This window comes from Balaenoptera musculus, chromosome 15, assembly GCF_009873245.2.
Source record: "Balaenoptera musculus isolate JJ_BM4_2016_0621 chromosome 15, mBalMus1.pri.v3, whole genome shotgun sequence".
NCBI lineage: Eukaryota > Metazoa > Chordata > Mammalia > Artiodactyla > Balaenopteridae > Balaenoptera > Balaenoptera musculus.
The window spans coordinates 21584965-21601798 of NC_045799.1; the positions used below are offsets into that span (position 1 = coordinate 21584965).

The following is a 16834-nucleotide window of genomic DNA, read 5'->3' on the forward strand; positions in this document are numbered from 1 at the left end:
GGACAGGTCTAGTAATTTACCCAGGATCACACAGTCAAGAATGACCTCAGCTGTGCCCTGCCCTGCACTTCCCCTGTAAGGGATGATGAAGGGTCACCTTCTGCACTGTCTGGGGACCTTGAGCTCACAACCACCCTCCCTGGGCCTCAGTTTCCCCCTCAGTAAAATGGTTTTGAATTTTTACTTGCACAGTGAGGTAAGACAAGGCAGGGTTTCCTAACCCCTCTGAGCAGATGGGAAAACTGTGGCCCAGAGTGAGGCAAGGGCCCCCTGGTCACCAGGCCTGGAATCCTGGTCTTTGGGTCCAGCCTGTGGTCTGGTCTTTTTCTGTCACTTCTTGGAAGCCAGTTCTGACTCAGACTGCCCTGGGATTGATTGCTCAAGAGCCTTAATTACTTAGGTGGTCATAGTTCTACAGAAACAGGGAGAGGAAGGAAGAGGCAGCAGCTGGCGTGGTCAGGGACGGGTCTGGGGCTCTGTACCAAGCCCCATGCAGGGCACCAGGAACAACCTGATGGGTAAAAAGCTTCCAGTGGATTCCTGCCCTCCAGGGAGCTCCCAGGTGGGGGTGATAAAGGGAGATTAGTGCCAAGTGGAGAAGAAATGTCATTTCCAAACGGAAAAGAATGGACAAAGGCAAAACCCATCCTTTCATGTGGGGCAGGTCTGACTCTTGTCAAAACGCTGAGCCTGCAGCCTTCCTTCTGCAGAGCCTGGCTGTCCCCGGGCCTCCTGTTTCTCCTTGAGGTCCCTACTCTCAGGGCCACGTTCTGGGACACATGGCATTTTTGCTCCAAAACTCAGAGGCCCCAGTTATTGAGTGCTCACTATGTACTAGGTGCCCAAACTCAGTCATTATGGTTGAGTCTTACTTCAGGCCTGTGAGGGAGGAATTCTTGTCCTCATTTTGCAGAGGGGGAAACTGAGGCCTGGAGAGCCAAAATACCTGCCCATGGCTACATAGTGGGATCTCAAACCCTGGCTTCTTGACTGATGTTCGTGCACCCCACTCCTTCCTTTGAGCTCTCGCTACCTGTAGGGAACAGTTTCTACAACAATCTATAAGATGGGGCAATGACAAGGTTCACCCATTGGGCTATTTTATGGGTCAGCAGGGCCCAAAACTGTTGTAAGTTTGTTCACTAAGACCTCAGGCAGGGTCCATTTGACTCAGGGACACACATCTACTAAAACAACACAGGTTTGTTCCCTGCACTGTGTCACACAGGAATGGAAACTGGGGCCAATTTTGTAGCCTAAATCCATCAATAGATATGGAACTTATTCTGGAAAAAGGGCTGGAGGAGGCTCACAGGCCCCTGCCTCTCCAAGGACGCTCCCTGTTCAGGACTTGTGGTGGGTAAGAACCATAGGAGGCTGGGGAACCAGAGGGAGAAGAATGGGTGATCCCCCCACCCACTAGGGTGCTAGGAGTGAGAGGTCAGAGGTTGAGTCCCTGGGACGTTGGTTTTGTTTCCTTCTGGCACAGGCTGGACCTAAAGGAACATCATCAGTAGAAGGAGGGAGTCGGGGAGGGGTAAGTGGATGGATGGATGGATGGATGGATGGATGGATGGATGGATGGATGGGTGAGTAGATGGATGAATGAATGATTAGATGGATGGACCATTAGATGGATAGAGGGATGGATGAGATAGAGGGATGTCTCTGGATTTTGCGACAGAGACAGGTGTGTTGTGTCTGTCTTTGTGGGTGTGTCTGCATGTCTGTACGTGAGGCCATGTCTGTCTGTGTGTCCGTCTCCCAGTATCTGCACCTTTGTGTGTCTGTAAGTGCCCCAATCTGATTTTGTGTCCACCTCTGGTGGTGTGTGGTCTGTGTGTCTGTGAGCTGGGTGCATCCGGACACCTGCTTATTTGTGTGTGGCTCTTGGTGGGTACCTGTCCGTGTGTGTCTGGCTGTGTCTATGTACAGGCATGTCTCTGATTTTAATCTGATTTTCTGTCCGTGTCACCGTGTCTGTGTGTCCAGGTTTATTTGCCGTATCTGTCACAGTGTGTCTGTGTCTCTGTGCGTCCACAACCCTACGTCCCTGATTGTGTGTCTGTGTCTGCTCCATATGTATCTTTATCTGACGGTGTGTGTCTTCTTGATCCCGGGTCTGACCTGACTGGGGGTCCATGTCTGTGTATCCAAGTATGCCTGTGTGTCCTGGTGCAATTGTGTGTCTGTATCTGTGTGTGTGTTTCTGTATCCAGGTGTCTCTGTTACCCAAGATCTGACTCTGTGTATCCAGGTGTGTCTGGGTGTCCTGGTCTGTGTGTCCCCGTGGCTGCCGTCCCAGGCCTGCGTTGTTTCCCCAGGGGGCGCCCTTGCCCAACCTTCACTTCCTCCCTCGTCTCCTGACCCCCGGGTGCGCCCCAGCCGGCTGGTGGAGAGGAGCGTGGACCCAGACAGGGCACCGCCGCCCCGCCAGGTCCCCGCCTTCCCGCGAGGCCCCGCCCCTAGCCCGCCCCTAAGCGGGCTATAAGTTCACCGTCGGTCTCAGCCTCTGCATCGCCGGTCGCTAGTGGTCTGCACTTGCAAAGCCCTGCCACCGGTCTGAGGAGCACAGCCACCACCCGACCATGGCCGAGGGTGAGTATCAGGGTCAGCGCCTCTGCGACCGCTCAGGGGCCCCGGGTCCAGCCATCCTTACCTGGTCTCTGTGGTCCCACCGGTGCAGTGGGGGTCAGGACCGGGCTGGGCTCGATCCCTAAGTCCCCGATTTGGAGCTCAACATGTGGGCTGGGCTGGGTGAGAGGTGCTTGGCTCCCAGTCCTGGCTCTGCCTGGGGCCTCAGCTTCCCCATCCCCAGGGCATAGTCATTAACCTCTGCCTTCCTGGATCAGATGAGGCTAATGGAACGCGAAGGCGTGCTATGAACGGTAAAGTACTGTGTTAGCAGACCACTGTCACTTGTCCTCCTTCAGTTAGTGGGAGCTGCCTCCCTGCTGCGTGCCAGGTGTGAAGCTGTACAGAGGGTGCTGGCCTGGACTCACGTATTTAGTTTTGGTTAGTCCATGGTGATGTGTAACCCAAGCCTGGCTGTCTCCTTGGCCTCGGGGGCCAGAGAGGAGCTCCCAGCATCCTATGGGGGAGAGGCCTGAGAGCAGATTTGCTCTCCTAGGTCCCTCCCTGCCCTCAAGTTCTGCAACCCTGGTCCTTGGCCACTGGTTGAGTCTCAGTTTCCCCTCCTGTAAAACATGGACAGTAATGCCAGTCCTCGGTACATCTGTGAGGGGACTGGAGAAGGGGCTCAGTTCATTTCCTACACACACACACACACACACACACACACACACACACACACACACACACACACACACACACACACGGGCAGGGCTACCATTTCAGAGGAGGGATTTCTACGATGGGGGATGCGCCTGTACTAATGCTGCTGGACTCAGCATCCTGGCTGACTCTTGGGTCAAGTCCATTTGGAGGTGGCCTCTGTACCACCTCTGCAGCCCCCAGGAAGGAGGGTGGGCAGAGGGAACATGGAGAGGGACTCGGAGCACGTGGGGCAGGAACAAGCAGGAGGAACCACCGACGTGCCTGACCTGCTGTGTGATCTCGGGCCATCTTTGTCCCTCTCTGGGACCCAGCTCCCCAACACATGCGATCGAAAGCCAGCTCAGGGCTGGCTGTGACGCGTCACCTAGGTGGCCACTTGTGCCCCATGCAGTTTCCCACCCTGTCCCCAAGAGTGGGGCTCAGTAGACCTGGGGGACTCTGGAGATGCCAATTATGATGAGCCCCCTGCCCCATTGCCAGAGTGGCCACTTCCTACAGGGGTCCCGGTGGCCTGGAAGACCTCGGGTCCTTTCTCAGTGCAGAAATCCTAAGATCCTAGACCCCAGTGTTTCTGCACCTCTAGAGCTGGGCATGATTTCTGGAAATCTTTCTTCACACAATAGAGTGAGAAAGCGCTGCATCTGCCCCAGACCAGGGACTGACCATCTCTCTAAGGTCTCCTAGGGGGACAACAGTGGCCTCTTTCTTGCTTAAGCTCTCTGGAGTTGAAGTTTCCCAAAACAGTGTTTCTTCACCCCAGCAGGCCAGCAGGAAGTTCTTCCTTGTGGCTAGCGGAGGTCTCTCTTGCTGTGATTGCAGGGGCCTCAACTTCCCCCAGGTCTCCTCCTAGGCTTGAAACAACACAGGATGTGGGCGGGGAATGGGAGGAGTGGAGGGGGGCAGGGGGATGAACAACAAATCCTGAGCTGTGAGTGAGGTGGTTACCAGTGTGGGCTCCCGAATCTACAGCCCTGGATTCAAACCCCAAAGCTTCAGCTTGTGCTTGCCATGAGACCTGGGGCCATGTGATGTCTCTGTCTACAAAGTGAAGAGAGTGATAGTAGCTGTGTAGGTGGGTAGTTGTGAGGTTTAAGTGGAGATAATCCATGTCAAAGCCCTCGGCAGTTACTGGGCAATTTGTTTGCGCCTCATTTGGGGGATATTCCATGGCAGGAGGGAGGAGACCTGCATGTATGTCCCTGTGGAAGGACCCACTTGCTGGGTGACTTTGGCAAATCCCTGCCCCTGGGCCTCAGTGGGACCACATATTCTTAAGGGTCCAATAGTTCTGAGCATCTCCCTTGCCCACTCCTCTCACCCTACGGTCCCCCTAATCTTGACCTTGATTAGGTCAGATTGAGCTTGCCAAGGTTTATGAGATTTGACCCTCACTCTCCCATCACCCCAATCCCTCCCCTGGTCTTCAGCTCCCTCTGAAAATATGGGAAAAGAGAACTTTCACATATCAAACTTTTGCCCTGGGCTCGGCCCTGGGGAAAGGGTGTCCTCTGCTAGACCTCACAGCAGCCCTTTGACGCTTCAGAAAAGGAGGCACAGAGAGGGAGAGACACCTTCCCCGGGATCACACAGCAGAACAGCAGAACTAAAACTCAGGTCCAGAAGACTCCAAAACCTCTGTTATTGAAAAAAAATTTTTATTATGGAGAATACTGAACATACATAAAAGTAGAGAGAACAGTAGAATAAATGCCTATGTTCTCGTCACCTGGTCCCAACTGCCACCAACTTATGGCTACTGTTGCCTCCTGCCCTCACACCCCCCAACCCATTATTTGGAAACAAATCCCAGGCAGCACATCATTTCATCTGCAAATATTTCAATGTATCTTTCCAAAGAATAAGGACTTCTTTTTAGACATAAACAAATTAAAAATTCCTTAATATCACCATTATACATCAGTATTCAAATTTCTAATTGCCTCATGCATGTAATAAGTAGTTTTTAAAATCAAAATCCAAATCAGGGTCATGCAGCACAGTGGGTTGTAATGTGTTTTAGGTTTCTCTTAGTCTATAGGTTATCCCTTCAACTTTTTTTTCTTGTCTTTTCTTTTTTTTTTTGGCAATTTCTTGGTTAAAGAAACCGAACACTTTACCTATAGTTTCCCAGAGTATGAATTTTGTTGATTGCTTCCTGGTTCTGTGTTTACATCTTCCTCAGTCCTCTGTATTTTCTGGAAATTGGAAATTGAACCTAAAAGGCAAAGCCTGTGTAATTAATCGATACCGAATACCACCCCCCTTTTTACCAAAAGAGCCCTCCAATCATAATAGACTAGCTCGTGTTTAGTAGGCATTTATTATGTGCCAGGCACCAGGCTAAGTGGCTCACCACAGCCCTGTTAGGTGGGTCCTGCTGTCCCCACCTGTGGACACACGGGGAAAAGCGAGGCCCAGAAAAGCTGAGTTGCCTGAGGGCCCACGGCTGGGAGGTGCAAAGCCTTCCCCACTTGCCACAGTGAGCGCAACCTGTGATTAAGAGCTGGGGAGGGAATTCCCCGTCGGTCCAGTGGTTAGGACTCCGGGCTTCCACTGCAGTGGGCCCAGGTTCGATCCCTGGTCGGGGAACTAAGATCCTGCAAGCTGCGCAGCACGGCCAAAAAAAAAAAGAGTTGGGGAGATTCAGGCCCAGTTAGCCCCTGGGTGACAGCGTGGGTGGGGATTGGGAAGGCTGGCTCCCGGGGGGCGCCCTGAACCCGTCACGTCCAGGGAGCTCAGGGCTCACAGCTGGCTGAGGGATGGAACCACGGCTCAAGCCCCTCACTGCCTCCACAGATCTTGTTCTGGAGAGATGTGACCTGGAGCTGGAGGCCAATGGCCGTGACCACCACACGGCTGACCTGTGCAGGGAGAAGCTGGTGGTGCGACGGGGCCAGCCCTTCTGGCTGACGCTGCACTTCGAGGGCCGAAACTACGAGGCTGGCATGGACAGCCTCACCTTCTGTGCCGTGACCGGTGAGTCCCACGCCCGCACCTCCCTGTTCTGTGATTTCGTTGTCCCCTGACAGACCATGGGACAGGTGACGCCGTTCCTCTTCGCCCCCTGAGAAATTCCCAGCAGTCATACCCCATTTTACAGATGAGGGAACTGAGGCCAGAGAGCGCAGAGATGTCTCCACAGGCCACTCAGTCTTGTAGATAAGTCTGTGCTTCTGGATGCCTGGGTTCCTGACCACCTGTTGTCACCAGGGTTGAGGAGGAGGTTTGCCGCCACACAGGTCCATCGAGGTCCTGCCTGCCTCTTCCCACATCAAAACAACTTCCCAATTCTTATCAACAGCCGCCCCTGCAAACCCACGCAACCTGACGAAGCCTCTGGGATCAGGCCCAAAGGGGGTCTGGTTGGTGGAGAGAACCCCAGCTGGCTCCAGCCCTCTGAGTGGGCAGTTTTATGTTCCCCTAGTTCTATCTCTAAGCCTTGGGAAGCTGCCTCAGGCTCAGGGGCTGGACAGACAGACCTGGGTTCTGGTGTGGACCAGACTGCCTACCCACTGTGCGACCTTGGGCAAGTTGCTTAGCCTCTCTGAGGTAAAGCACTCCTGGTGGAAGGTCGTTAGGTGAGAAGGGCGTGACATGAGGGAGTGCTCTGCAGATGTTAGCAGCTGTTTGCTGGTCTTGCTCCAGGGACTCCAGTGATGGATGAAGGGACATTGAGGCCCCAACCACCCCATCCCCAGATGCCCAGTGTCCAGTCTTCTTTGCTATTCCCAGGAAAGTGGCCTTAAATGCCAAATCCCTGGGTTTGGCTTCTGATGGGAACCACTCCCTTGAGGTCAGAGAGGGGCCGCCTGGCTGGGACTCTGGCCCAAGGGTGGGAAAGGTGAGCTCTAGCTCTTTCTGAGGTCTCTGAGGCCAGAGAGCAAGCAGGCTGAGGCCCATACTACCTAGGAGGCCGTTTGATAAAGCTTATCACAGCGCCTGCAGACCGGCCACGGATATCCCCTTCATCCCTTTCCTCCCTCCCCCTTCCCTTCTGGCAGGAACACACCTACTAGCCAGGGCACCCCCACACACACATACCCAGCATCCTTGGGGTTCTTCCAATAAATCTGAGGGGCCTCCTGCAAGTCTCTGATCTTTCCAGCCTCAGTTTCCCCCTCTGTAAAGTGGAAGCCTGAATCCATGGCAGTTAAGGGCTGGGTGTGGTGCCCTGAGAAGTGTCAGGCTTGGCTTGATGAAAATCACATCTATGGTGTATGCATACTCATCCTGAATCCTTCTGTTCTGGAAGCGTAACTAGCACCCATCTTACAGATGAGAACTCTGAGGCTCAGAAAGGTCAAGTTACTTGCCCAGGTCACACAGTAAGTTAGGGACACAGCAGGATTGAAACCCTGACCCCAGAGTGATCTGAGAGCAGGGACATTTACTTGTTCACCACAAGTGCCTGCCAGCCTCAGTTTGTTCCTCTGTGAAATGGATGGTCGATGAACTGCCAGCTTGGGTATTTCCCACCTTGTTTTCCTTCTTTCACTTTCAAGGTGTCCGAATTTCTTTCTCCTTCTCCATTTGTCTAGGCAGCCTGACACTAGGTCATGAGGCCCCAGGTTCAGGGTTGGGGCCACGGGGGAGGCAGGCAGCTGACCTTCTTACCCCAGCAACTAATCTCTGTTCTCCAGTCTCTGCCAACTTATCTCAAACCATAGCCAACCTGCCCTGGTAACGTCCACAGCCCCCGGGGCAGCCACAGAAGGCACTGTATCTCTGGGTGCACTCAGCCTCCCTGTCTGGGCTACCAAGACCCTCCTGTGGGCTGGGGAAGCTGGGAAACAATACCAGGAAGCGGGGCTTTCTGCCTTGAGGCCTGGCTTTGGTCAGCCCCCGACCCTGGGCCTGGCCTGGGCACCCTGCCCTAGTGTTGGAACATTCTAGCTTATGATCAGCCTGTCCTACCTCTTCAGGGAAACTGAGGCCCAGAGAGGGGAGAGAGCTGGCCAAGGTCGCTCAGCAAATGGGGTGTGTGACCTGACCCCATCCATGCCCAGATGCCATGCATTTCACCCTGACAGTTCGAGGCCGGACAGGCTCTGCTGTGGGGTACAGACCACAGTGGACAAGCACCATCCTTGTTAAGGAATAAAGCTCTGCTTCCCCGCAAGGCGGGCCAGGGTTGGGAGGGTGGGTCGGGTGAGAGTGAGGTCAGCCTGAAGCAGTGAAAAGAACCCTTATGCAGCTAATAGAAGGCTTGACTCTGGAAGGTTCCCCTCATCCACCCCACCCAGCCCCTCACTGCCATGGTCGGGGTAGTGGCCAGGACCCCTCAGGTCTCCAGGGTCATTTACCCAGAGGGGTCTCTGCGGCGCCTCTAGCCCCACAAAGAGTACCGTGTGGAACCGCAGCCAAGGAGTTTTCTAAGCCAGCTTATGTGAGCAGCACTGGGGCCAGGGGACAGCCCGTCCTCATCTCATCCACCAGGACCCCTCAGAAGAAAGGGGTGTGTAAGTGCGTTTATGTACACGGCTGCCGCGGGACAGAGAGAAAGGGAAATGTGTTTCCTGGCCTGTCCCCGAGGGTGGTGTATCAATAGTGACGGTGGCTATGGTACCTGGCGCAGACCATTACCATGGAGACCAGATCATTGATCATCCAAACAGAGTCTTTTCTGAGAATGAAAGGGGTGCCATTAAGAATTATGCTGAAAAAAAAAAAAAAAAATTATGCTGGGAGAGGGAGGAGATATGGGGATTTATGTATATGTATAGCTGATTCACTTTGTTATCAAGCAGAAACTAACACACCATTGTAAAGCAATTATACTCCAATAAAGATGTTAAAAAAAAAAAAGAATTATGCTGGGACCACAGGCATAAAATGGGACTATCCTGGGAAAACTGGGACGTATAGTCACCCCAACTTTACCCCTTTCGGTCTCAGTTTCTGTATCTATGAAGTGATTCAAATGAACCAGACACTTACTGCATTCCACTCCAGTCTCAAAATCTGTTATTTGGCCTGAGAACTCTGATTTGTAATGGTCTCTTTGGATGACACTGGGGATAGCTCATATTTACTGCATAATTACCATGTGCTAGTCACTGCTTTAAACTCTCACTGGTTCCTCTAAACAGCATTAGAAGGTGGTAGTGACAATAATAAATAATAACTATTATTTATTGAACACTTACTATGTGCCAGGCATCTTGCAATGTGCTTTACAAGGGTCACCTTCTTTGAGCCTCACAATGACCTTATGAGGAGGTACTGCAATTGACCTCATTTTACAGATAAGGAAACTGAGGCACAGAGAAGCTGAATAGCTTGTCCAAGGTCACAGAGCCAGTTTCAGACCTGGAGTCGAACCTTTCCAGGCATGAAGTCTAAGCCTGTTTTCTTCTTTGATGAGAAAATCGCAGATCAGAGAGGCCTGGTGACTTAGCCCAGGTCACACAGCACTCAGGGTCTAAGTGGTGGAACCAGACCTAGGCTGGCTCTCGGGCCCCAGTGCTGCCCAACTTCTCCCCTAAATACTGACTCTGGAAGACAGGGAGCATTTAAAGGCTTACAGCTGGCTCCTGGCACTCAGACAGGGCCCCAGAGGCCTGTGTCATGCCTGTTAGTTCATATTTATATTTGGGCATGGGAGTGGGTGGGGCTGGCAGGTAGCCCCTCAGTGAGCAGGCCCCCATATTGTCAGTAGTGGGAGGGCAGAGCTGCAGGGAGGGAGATGCAAGAATAAACAGAAACCCTCCTGAGCAGCCACCCAACCAGGCAGAGAAGGTTTTGTTTCTTCTCTCCGCCGTCCAAGTCCAGAAAGGGTGACCAGCCCCCCTCACCCTCGCCATGACTCAGACCTGCCTGCATGGGCTAGGCCCTGCCCTCCACCTGAAAAAGAGCCAGTTCAAGGCAGGCTCTCACCACACTGAGCCCTGAAACCCCCCCACTAGGGAGCATCCCTTTTGGGAATGAGAGGCACCATGGGGGGCAACCCAGGGCCTAGAGATGTGGACTCGGCTGTTAGCTTTGTCGCAGACCCCTGGGATGTTTTTGGGAGAGCCCTTCTCTCTGAGCCTCAGTTTCCCTCACCAAGGGGTCTTGGGGGAAGCAGGAAGTGCCAAGGTGCTTTGTAAAGTGTAAAAGGCTGTAGGGAGGTGAGGGATAGTTCTGGCTCTTCGTGGCTGCCTATGGAGATACAGAGGCAAAAAGTTGGAGGGGCCCTTGGGAGATAGACACCTAGACCTGCATTGGCCAGCACCCTCTGCTAGCCAAGAGCAAGCAGGCTTTCAGACAGGCCCCACTGGGGACATCAGAGGACCAAGGTCCCGCTCTACTCAAAGTCTCAGCTTCTTTTTCTGAAAGTTAAAGGATTTAGGCAGGAGAGGAGGACCTTCGGGGAGTATCTTACCTAATTCCTGTCCATGTTACAGATGGGCAGACTGAGCCCAGAGAAGAGAATGGTCTTCCCCAAAGTCGCGCCAGTCCAGAACAGTGTGACTGTGACCCTGTCCCAGGCCACACTGTCCCCTCTGCCAGGAGGAATCTCCCAGGAGATTGAGGACGTGCTGTGTGCCTGCAGCTTTTCATGTATTCCCGCAAAACCATCCTGCACATTTTGGGGTCCGATCCCCATTTTACAGATGAAGAAGCTGAGGCTCAGAGAGATGAAACCTGTCGCCAAAGTTCCCTCAATGGTTAGTGACAGAACTAGGCCTCAAACCCAGGCCCAGGGGACCCCAGACATGTGCTCTGCTCCTGCCAGCCCTGGCGCTCACCCTCCCTCACCACCCCTGGCTCGCGGCCCCTGCTTTCTCCCTCTGCAGGCCCAGCCCCCAGCGAGGATGCCGGGACCCAGGCCTGCTTCGGGCTGTCCGATGCGGTGGAGGAGGGTGCCTGGGCGGCCACGGTGGTGGACCAGCAGGACAGGGCCCTCTCGCTGCAGCTCAGCAGCCCAGCCAGCTCCCCCATCGGCCTGTACCGCCTCAGCCTGGAGGCCTCCACTGGCTACCAGGGCTCCAGCTTCGTGCTGGGTCACTTCACCCTGCTCTTCAATGCCTGGTGCCCAGGTGAGCTGCGCTTCATCCGCGGGCGGGGGTGGGGAGATGGGCAGGGCTGGACCCACCCATGGGAACCACTGAGGGTGGGGGGATGGGGCGGAAGAGACATCCAATTGAATTGAGTGAGGCCTACTCTATACAGTTCCGTGCTCCAGCCTCCCAAAGACCTTGTGATGTCAGAGCTCATTAGTCCCATTTACAGAGGAGGAGACAGGCTCGCGGAAGCAAAATGACTTGCCCCAGCCTACATAGCTACCAAGGGATCTCACCCCGTGTCTGAGGCCCTGGCACTGTGAGCTGGGCCTGGAGGTGGCCCGGGTTCAGAAGCCCCGTTCAGGAAAGGGCTGCCCAGTGGATGCCCAGGGCCGTGGCTTTATGCCTGGTTGTCTTTCGTGGGGCTCTGTTTTAAATCCCACCAGACTGGCTTGGGGAAGGGAAACAGGGAGGTGGAGGGGCGGGGTACCCAGGAGAGGTGGGCAGGAGCAGTTTGGTCACCTAAGTGCCTCCTTATACGCTCTTTCAATGATGTCTCTCAACAATCCCCAGGGGGAGAGGTTAGCATCCTCGTTTTACAGACGGTAAACTGAGGCTCAGAGATAAGTGGCTTTAGGCAGGTCCTTCAAGAAGCAAGTGCGTGATGCTGGACAAAACTAGAGAGTCAGGGAGAGGGCTGAGTCTGTCTTGAGCAGATGGGAGGAGACAGGGGGGCGCCACAGGCCTTCCCAGGCCTCAGTTTCCGCATGTGACTTACAAGACAGTGGGCTCTCTTTCCTTCCTGCTCCTACCTAGCCCAGCAGAGAGAGGTGCCCTGTGGGCGGGCCCAGTCTGGGAATGGGCTGTCCCTCCTCAAAGCCCGGGCCCAGGGCAGAAATTCTGGCCTCTCCAGCATCAAGACAACCAGCTTCCTACTAGGCCACTGCTTTCTTTCTTTCTTTATTTTTTCTCCATTTTGGGGCATTTTATTTGAACAGAAAGATTTTTTTTTTTCTCTTTTACATACTTTGGCTTTTATTTCTAATTATAACAGTAAGACATGAGAACACCCTCTTTATGAAAGCTTCAAGCACTACAGAGAGACAACCCCCCCTTGACTCTCTTCCTTGGGAAACACCATTATTAGATGTCTTTGGGGGGTTTATCTCCTTAGATTCCAATGTATGTGCCTGGAGATGTGGCTGTATTTTTTTTTTCTTCCAGTTTTATTGAGATGTAGTTGACATACAGCACTGTATAAGCTTCAGGTGTGCAGCATAGTGATCTGACTTACATACATCGTGAAATGATTATCACAAGTTTAATGAACATCCATCATCTCATATAGATACAAAATTAAAGAAATAGAAAAAAATTTTCCTTGTGTTGAGAACTTTTAGGATTTATTCTCTTAAGAACTTTCATATGTAACATACAGCAGTGTTAATTACATTCATCATGTTGTACAAGACCTCACTGCATTATGGGTTTCCCCGTCTTTCTTAAACATAAAAGAATCTTACCATATACATCAGTCTACAACTTGGGTTGGTTTTCTTCTCCCTCAACTGTACATCTTGAGGCTCTTTCCGCATCAGGCTGCAGACATCTGCTCATCCTTTTTAAGAGCTGGGAGTGCCCTGGGTCTTGCCGGGTGGATGGTTCATTAGTCTGGCTCCCACCCACAAGCATGAGTTGGTCCCCTGTGGCTTATCAGAGGGAGGAGCACCCTTGATCACATGCCCTGTGGCCACACGGAATGGTTTCTCAGGACAGAAGTGGCCTTGCTGGACCCACTGTCCACTCATTTTGATTTTAGTCAATGTGAACTTACAGCTAGTTGGCAACCCTGCCCGCAGGGCAGGAACGTGGCAGTGCCCCTCCCTGACCCCAACACCATGGGATTTCAGAGTTCAGAAATGGGGAGTGAGGGTCTGGGGGATGTCCCCTTCCTGTGGCCTTGGCTCCTCCCTGCCTGGAGGGTTGGGCTGACAGTCAGCCAAGCAGCACAGTGACTAAAGGGACCCACGTCCCAGGCCAGGAACTGGTGATGCGGAGGCAGGAAGTTGGGCTCAGTGGGGGTGGGCGCGCTAGGGGAGGAAACTGCTCTCCCTCTGGGGGGAGGGGGGATCTGCCCGTGACCTGGGGGCCTCCCGTCCCTGAGCTCCAACCTGGTCGGGATGCCCCAAGGCCTCCACCTTTACCAGCTAGAGACCTGAGCGGGGACATAGTCCCGGCTTCCTGGTCTGCGGTGGGGACAATTCAACATGTGCTGACACTTTCACTGGATGTGAAAGTACCGTGGGCTTTTCCTTCTCTTAAATTCTTCCTCCCATGCTTCCCGCTGATTTACAGCCACATAGTTCATTTATCTGAAGGCTGATGTTTATTGCGCAATCTTTAGAGCCACAGGGCAGGATGCAAAAGACACCCAGCCACTTTCACATTTGCTTCCTCCAAGCTGTAAGGTTGCTGGTCACTGTAGAGGAGCCCAGGGGTCTGAGGGGCCGGGCAGCTGCATCCCAGGCACTGGACATGTTTCCCCAAGCTGATTTCAGTAGGCACGCTGCCTGGGCCCGCCATACTTTTAGGGACCCATGAAAATGTGTTAATTTCTTTTAAAATCAGAAGAAACAAAATGAATGTTCAGGCCAGAGAATGTGTTTTAACATATAATATTAATATGTTCATCATTATACCAATGCAGTCATAAAATATATTTTTGGTTTTTTATTTTTTTGTGGAGGAAGGAGCCCACGGAGGCAAAAATGCCCAGAGCCGACCAAAGTCATACCTCTGGATTTCCCCTTCCCAGCCTCAATTTCCTCACTTGTGAAGTGAGGATTAGAAAGGCCAGGCTAACCTTTGCCTTCCTGTCATCTGGCCCCACCGCCCCAGGTCCTTTTCTGTCGTCGCTAGCCACAGGGAACTAAGTGCCCTGCGTTTTCCAGCAGGCGCACCTCTGCTCTCTCTGGTCCTCTGCTTAGAATGTCATCCAGGCAACCTTCAGAAGCCAGCTGACCGCCAAGCTGGACGAGGACCCTCCTCCCCTGAGCTGCAGTGACCCTTTCTCGGCTTCCTCTCCACCTGAATGATGCTTCTTCCTCACACTGGCTCAGGGCTTTAGCTTGCAAAGCACCTTTCAGATCTGGGATCACATTTTACTCTTAGGGAACACAGTCAGGTGGCAGGAGAAGAACTGACCTGCCCAGGGTCACACAGCAAAGGAGACTCAGAGCTAGGGGGTTCCTGACTCGTGGCCCAGCGAGTGTGCCTCTGTCTCTTGTTTTGGCATCAGTTTTCCCATCTGTAATATATTCTTGAGCCTCAGTTTTGCCATCTGTAAAATGGGGTTTCCAAGGATCCCTTCCACATGGGGCTTTTATAGAGATTAAACAAGTTAATATATGTCATACATTTATCATGGGTCCTGGCACGTGGCAAGTGTAGGATAAAAGACAGACATTGTTGTCACTGATAATACCTTATCTCACCGATGTGGGATTATTAATTTTTTTTTTTTTTACTTTTTTTTGGGGGGGGATTATTAATTAATGATTAGTTTTTCTGATTAAAAGAGAGAAAGGCCTCTGAGAAACTGACCTGGCCCTGGGGAGTTGGCACCCCGGCTGCCATGTCTGTGGGGAACCTGGGCCTTGCCAGACCTAGATTTGAGGCCCTTTCCTTTTCACCCACAGCGGACGCTGTGTACCTGGACTCAGATGAGGAGCGGCGGGAGTATGTCCTCACCCAACAGGGCTTCATCTACCAGGGCTCAGCCAAGTTCATCAAGAGCATACCTTGGAATTTTGGGCAGGTAAGGCTACACCCTGCCCCTCCCAACCATCTTAGGCCCACTGTGTGCTGGGTCCTGAGTCTGAGACAATCAAAATCAAAGTCAGAAGTGTGAGCAGGTCTGAGTCACCCACGCCATGCTGTCAAAGATTCAAGAGCCCTGAAATGGCTGGAGGCTCAGAGAGGGCCCAGGTCAAGCCTGAGGTCACACAGCAAAGGGTGGCCCTATCCACTGTGGGAGCAGCAGCTCTGGATTCAAGGTGGGAAAGAATAGGAGGGCCTTTGAGAGTTGTGGGGCTGGCAGGTGCTCCATGAGGGAGAAGGGGAACATTCAAGGCCATATATCAAAATAATGGGCAGCATTCAAGAAAGCTTATGATATGCTAGGCATGTGCTGAGAGGGGCTTTAAACCATTATCTAGATCAGTGGTTCACAAACTCGAATATATGTCAGAATCACCTAAAAAAATGGGTTAAAACACAGGTTCCTGGGTCCCATCCCTAGTTTCTGATACAGTAGATCTGGGTGTGGGCTGAGAATTTGCATTTTTAACAAGTTCTCAGGTGATGCTGATAGTATTGATCCAGTGATACTTTGAGAATCACTGTTGTATCAGCTAGCTACTGCTGACTAACAAACAAGTCCAAAACTTGGAGGCTTGAAAAAACAATCATTCATTATTTCTCATAAATCTGTGGGCCAACCAGGACCTGGCTGTCTAGGCTGGGCTTGCCTGATCTCAGCTGGTTGGCTCATCACTGTACCATGTGATTCCTCCTCTTTCAGCAGGTCAGCCTGGGCTGGTTCTCCAAATCAATGCTCTTATTTCCTCTACTATCCAGCACCCCATTAAAATTCTTGAGATATTGCTGAGAAAACTCATGAAGCAAGAACCATCACACCCCTCGCCCTTCAACCTCCTGATGTATTAGTGAGTGTTGGCCTCCTGGGGTAGGGTTCACCTTGAGACTTCTCTTAGCAGCCCCTGGATCAGGGTCCATGTTCAGGACTAGAGAGTCCTGCCCTGGGATCATAGGATGATCCCTGAGATCTGGGGCTCTGGCCTCAGTTTCCTCTTCTGAATATTGGGGATAATAATTGCAAAACTATCTGCCTCCAAATAACTGCAGAAACCCTGTAGCCCTCTGTGGGATGTAAATGAAATGGTGATATGACTGTGATGCATAAAATACATCAAAAAATGAATTGGCTCTTATTTCCCAGGGCTCTGTATTCTCCCCTGAGAAACAGAACAAAGCCAACTCCTCCCTTTCATTTTCTGAGTTCCTGGTCTGTGTCCAGGTTGTGTGGGGCCGTGGGACATGGCCTTGCAAACTTCCGGAAGTCATCACTAGCCAGGATGATAAGACCTAAAGGAAGGAAGGGAATCAGGCAGTTCCTGAAGTAGGCAGCATTTGAGCTGAGCTTTGGAAGAGGCGGGTGCCTGGTATTCCAAGCAAAAGGAACAGCATGAGCCGAAGCTCAGAGGTGGGAAAGTTTATGTTGTACCTAAGAAGTATGTTACAGTTTGGGGAGCACTTATATGAGAAGGGGCCCCAGGAGATGACGTGGGAGAAGTCAGCAGTGTTCAGGTTGTGAACAGCCCTGAATGTCAGGCTGATGGCAATAGGGAGCCACAAAATGAATGGTTCAAGCCAGGGAGGGCTATTCTGTGTCATGGAGGGAGACCTGCGATAAGGCCTGGTTTGGGACCAGACCACAGAGATGGGGAGCAGGGGGCAGACAGGAGAGCCCT

The 16834-nt window shown here is 52.4% G+C and overlaps 1 protein-coding gene across 1 annotated transcript in view; it reads left to right on the forward strand.

Annotated features, from left to right (window-relative positions):
• Positions 1 to 2490: 2490 nt before the first annotated feature.
• Positions 2491 to 16834, forward strand: part of TGM2 (transglutaminase 2) — a 32318-nt gene continuing 17974 nt past the window's right edge. Inside the window, 4 exon segments of the mRNA XM_036827137.1 lie at positions 2491 to 2598; positions 6094 to 6273; positions 11076 to 11318; positions 14981 to 15099. Of these exon segments, the coding sequence (XP_036683032.1) occupies positions 2589 to 2598; positions 6094 to 6273; positions 11076 to 11318; positions 14981 to 15099 (552 nt within the window). The 5' untranslated portion in view covers positions 2491 to 2588.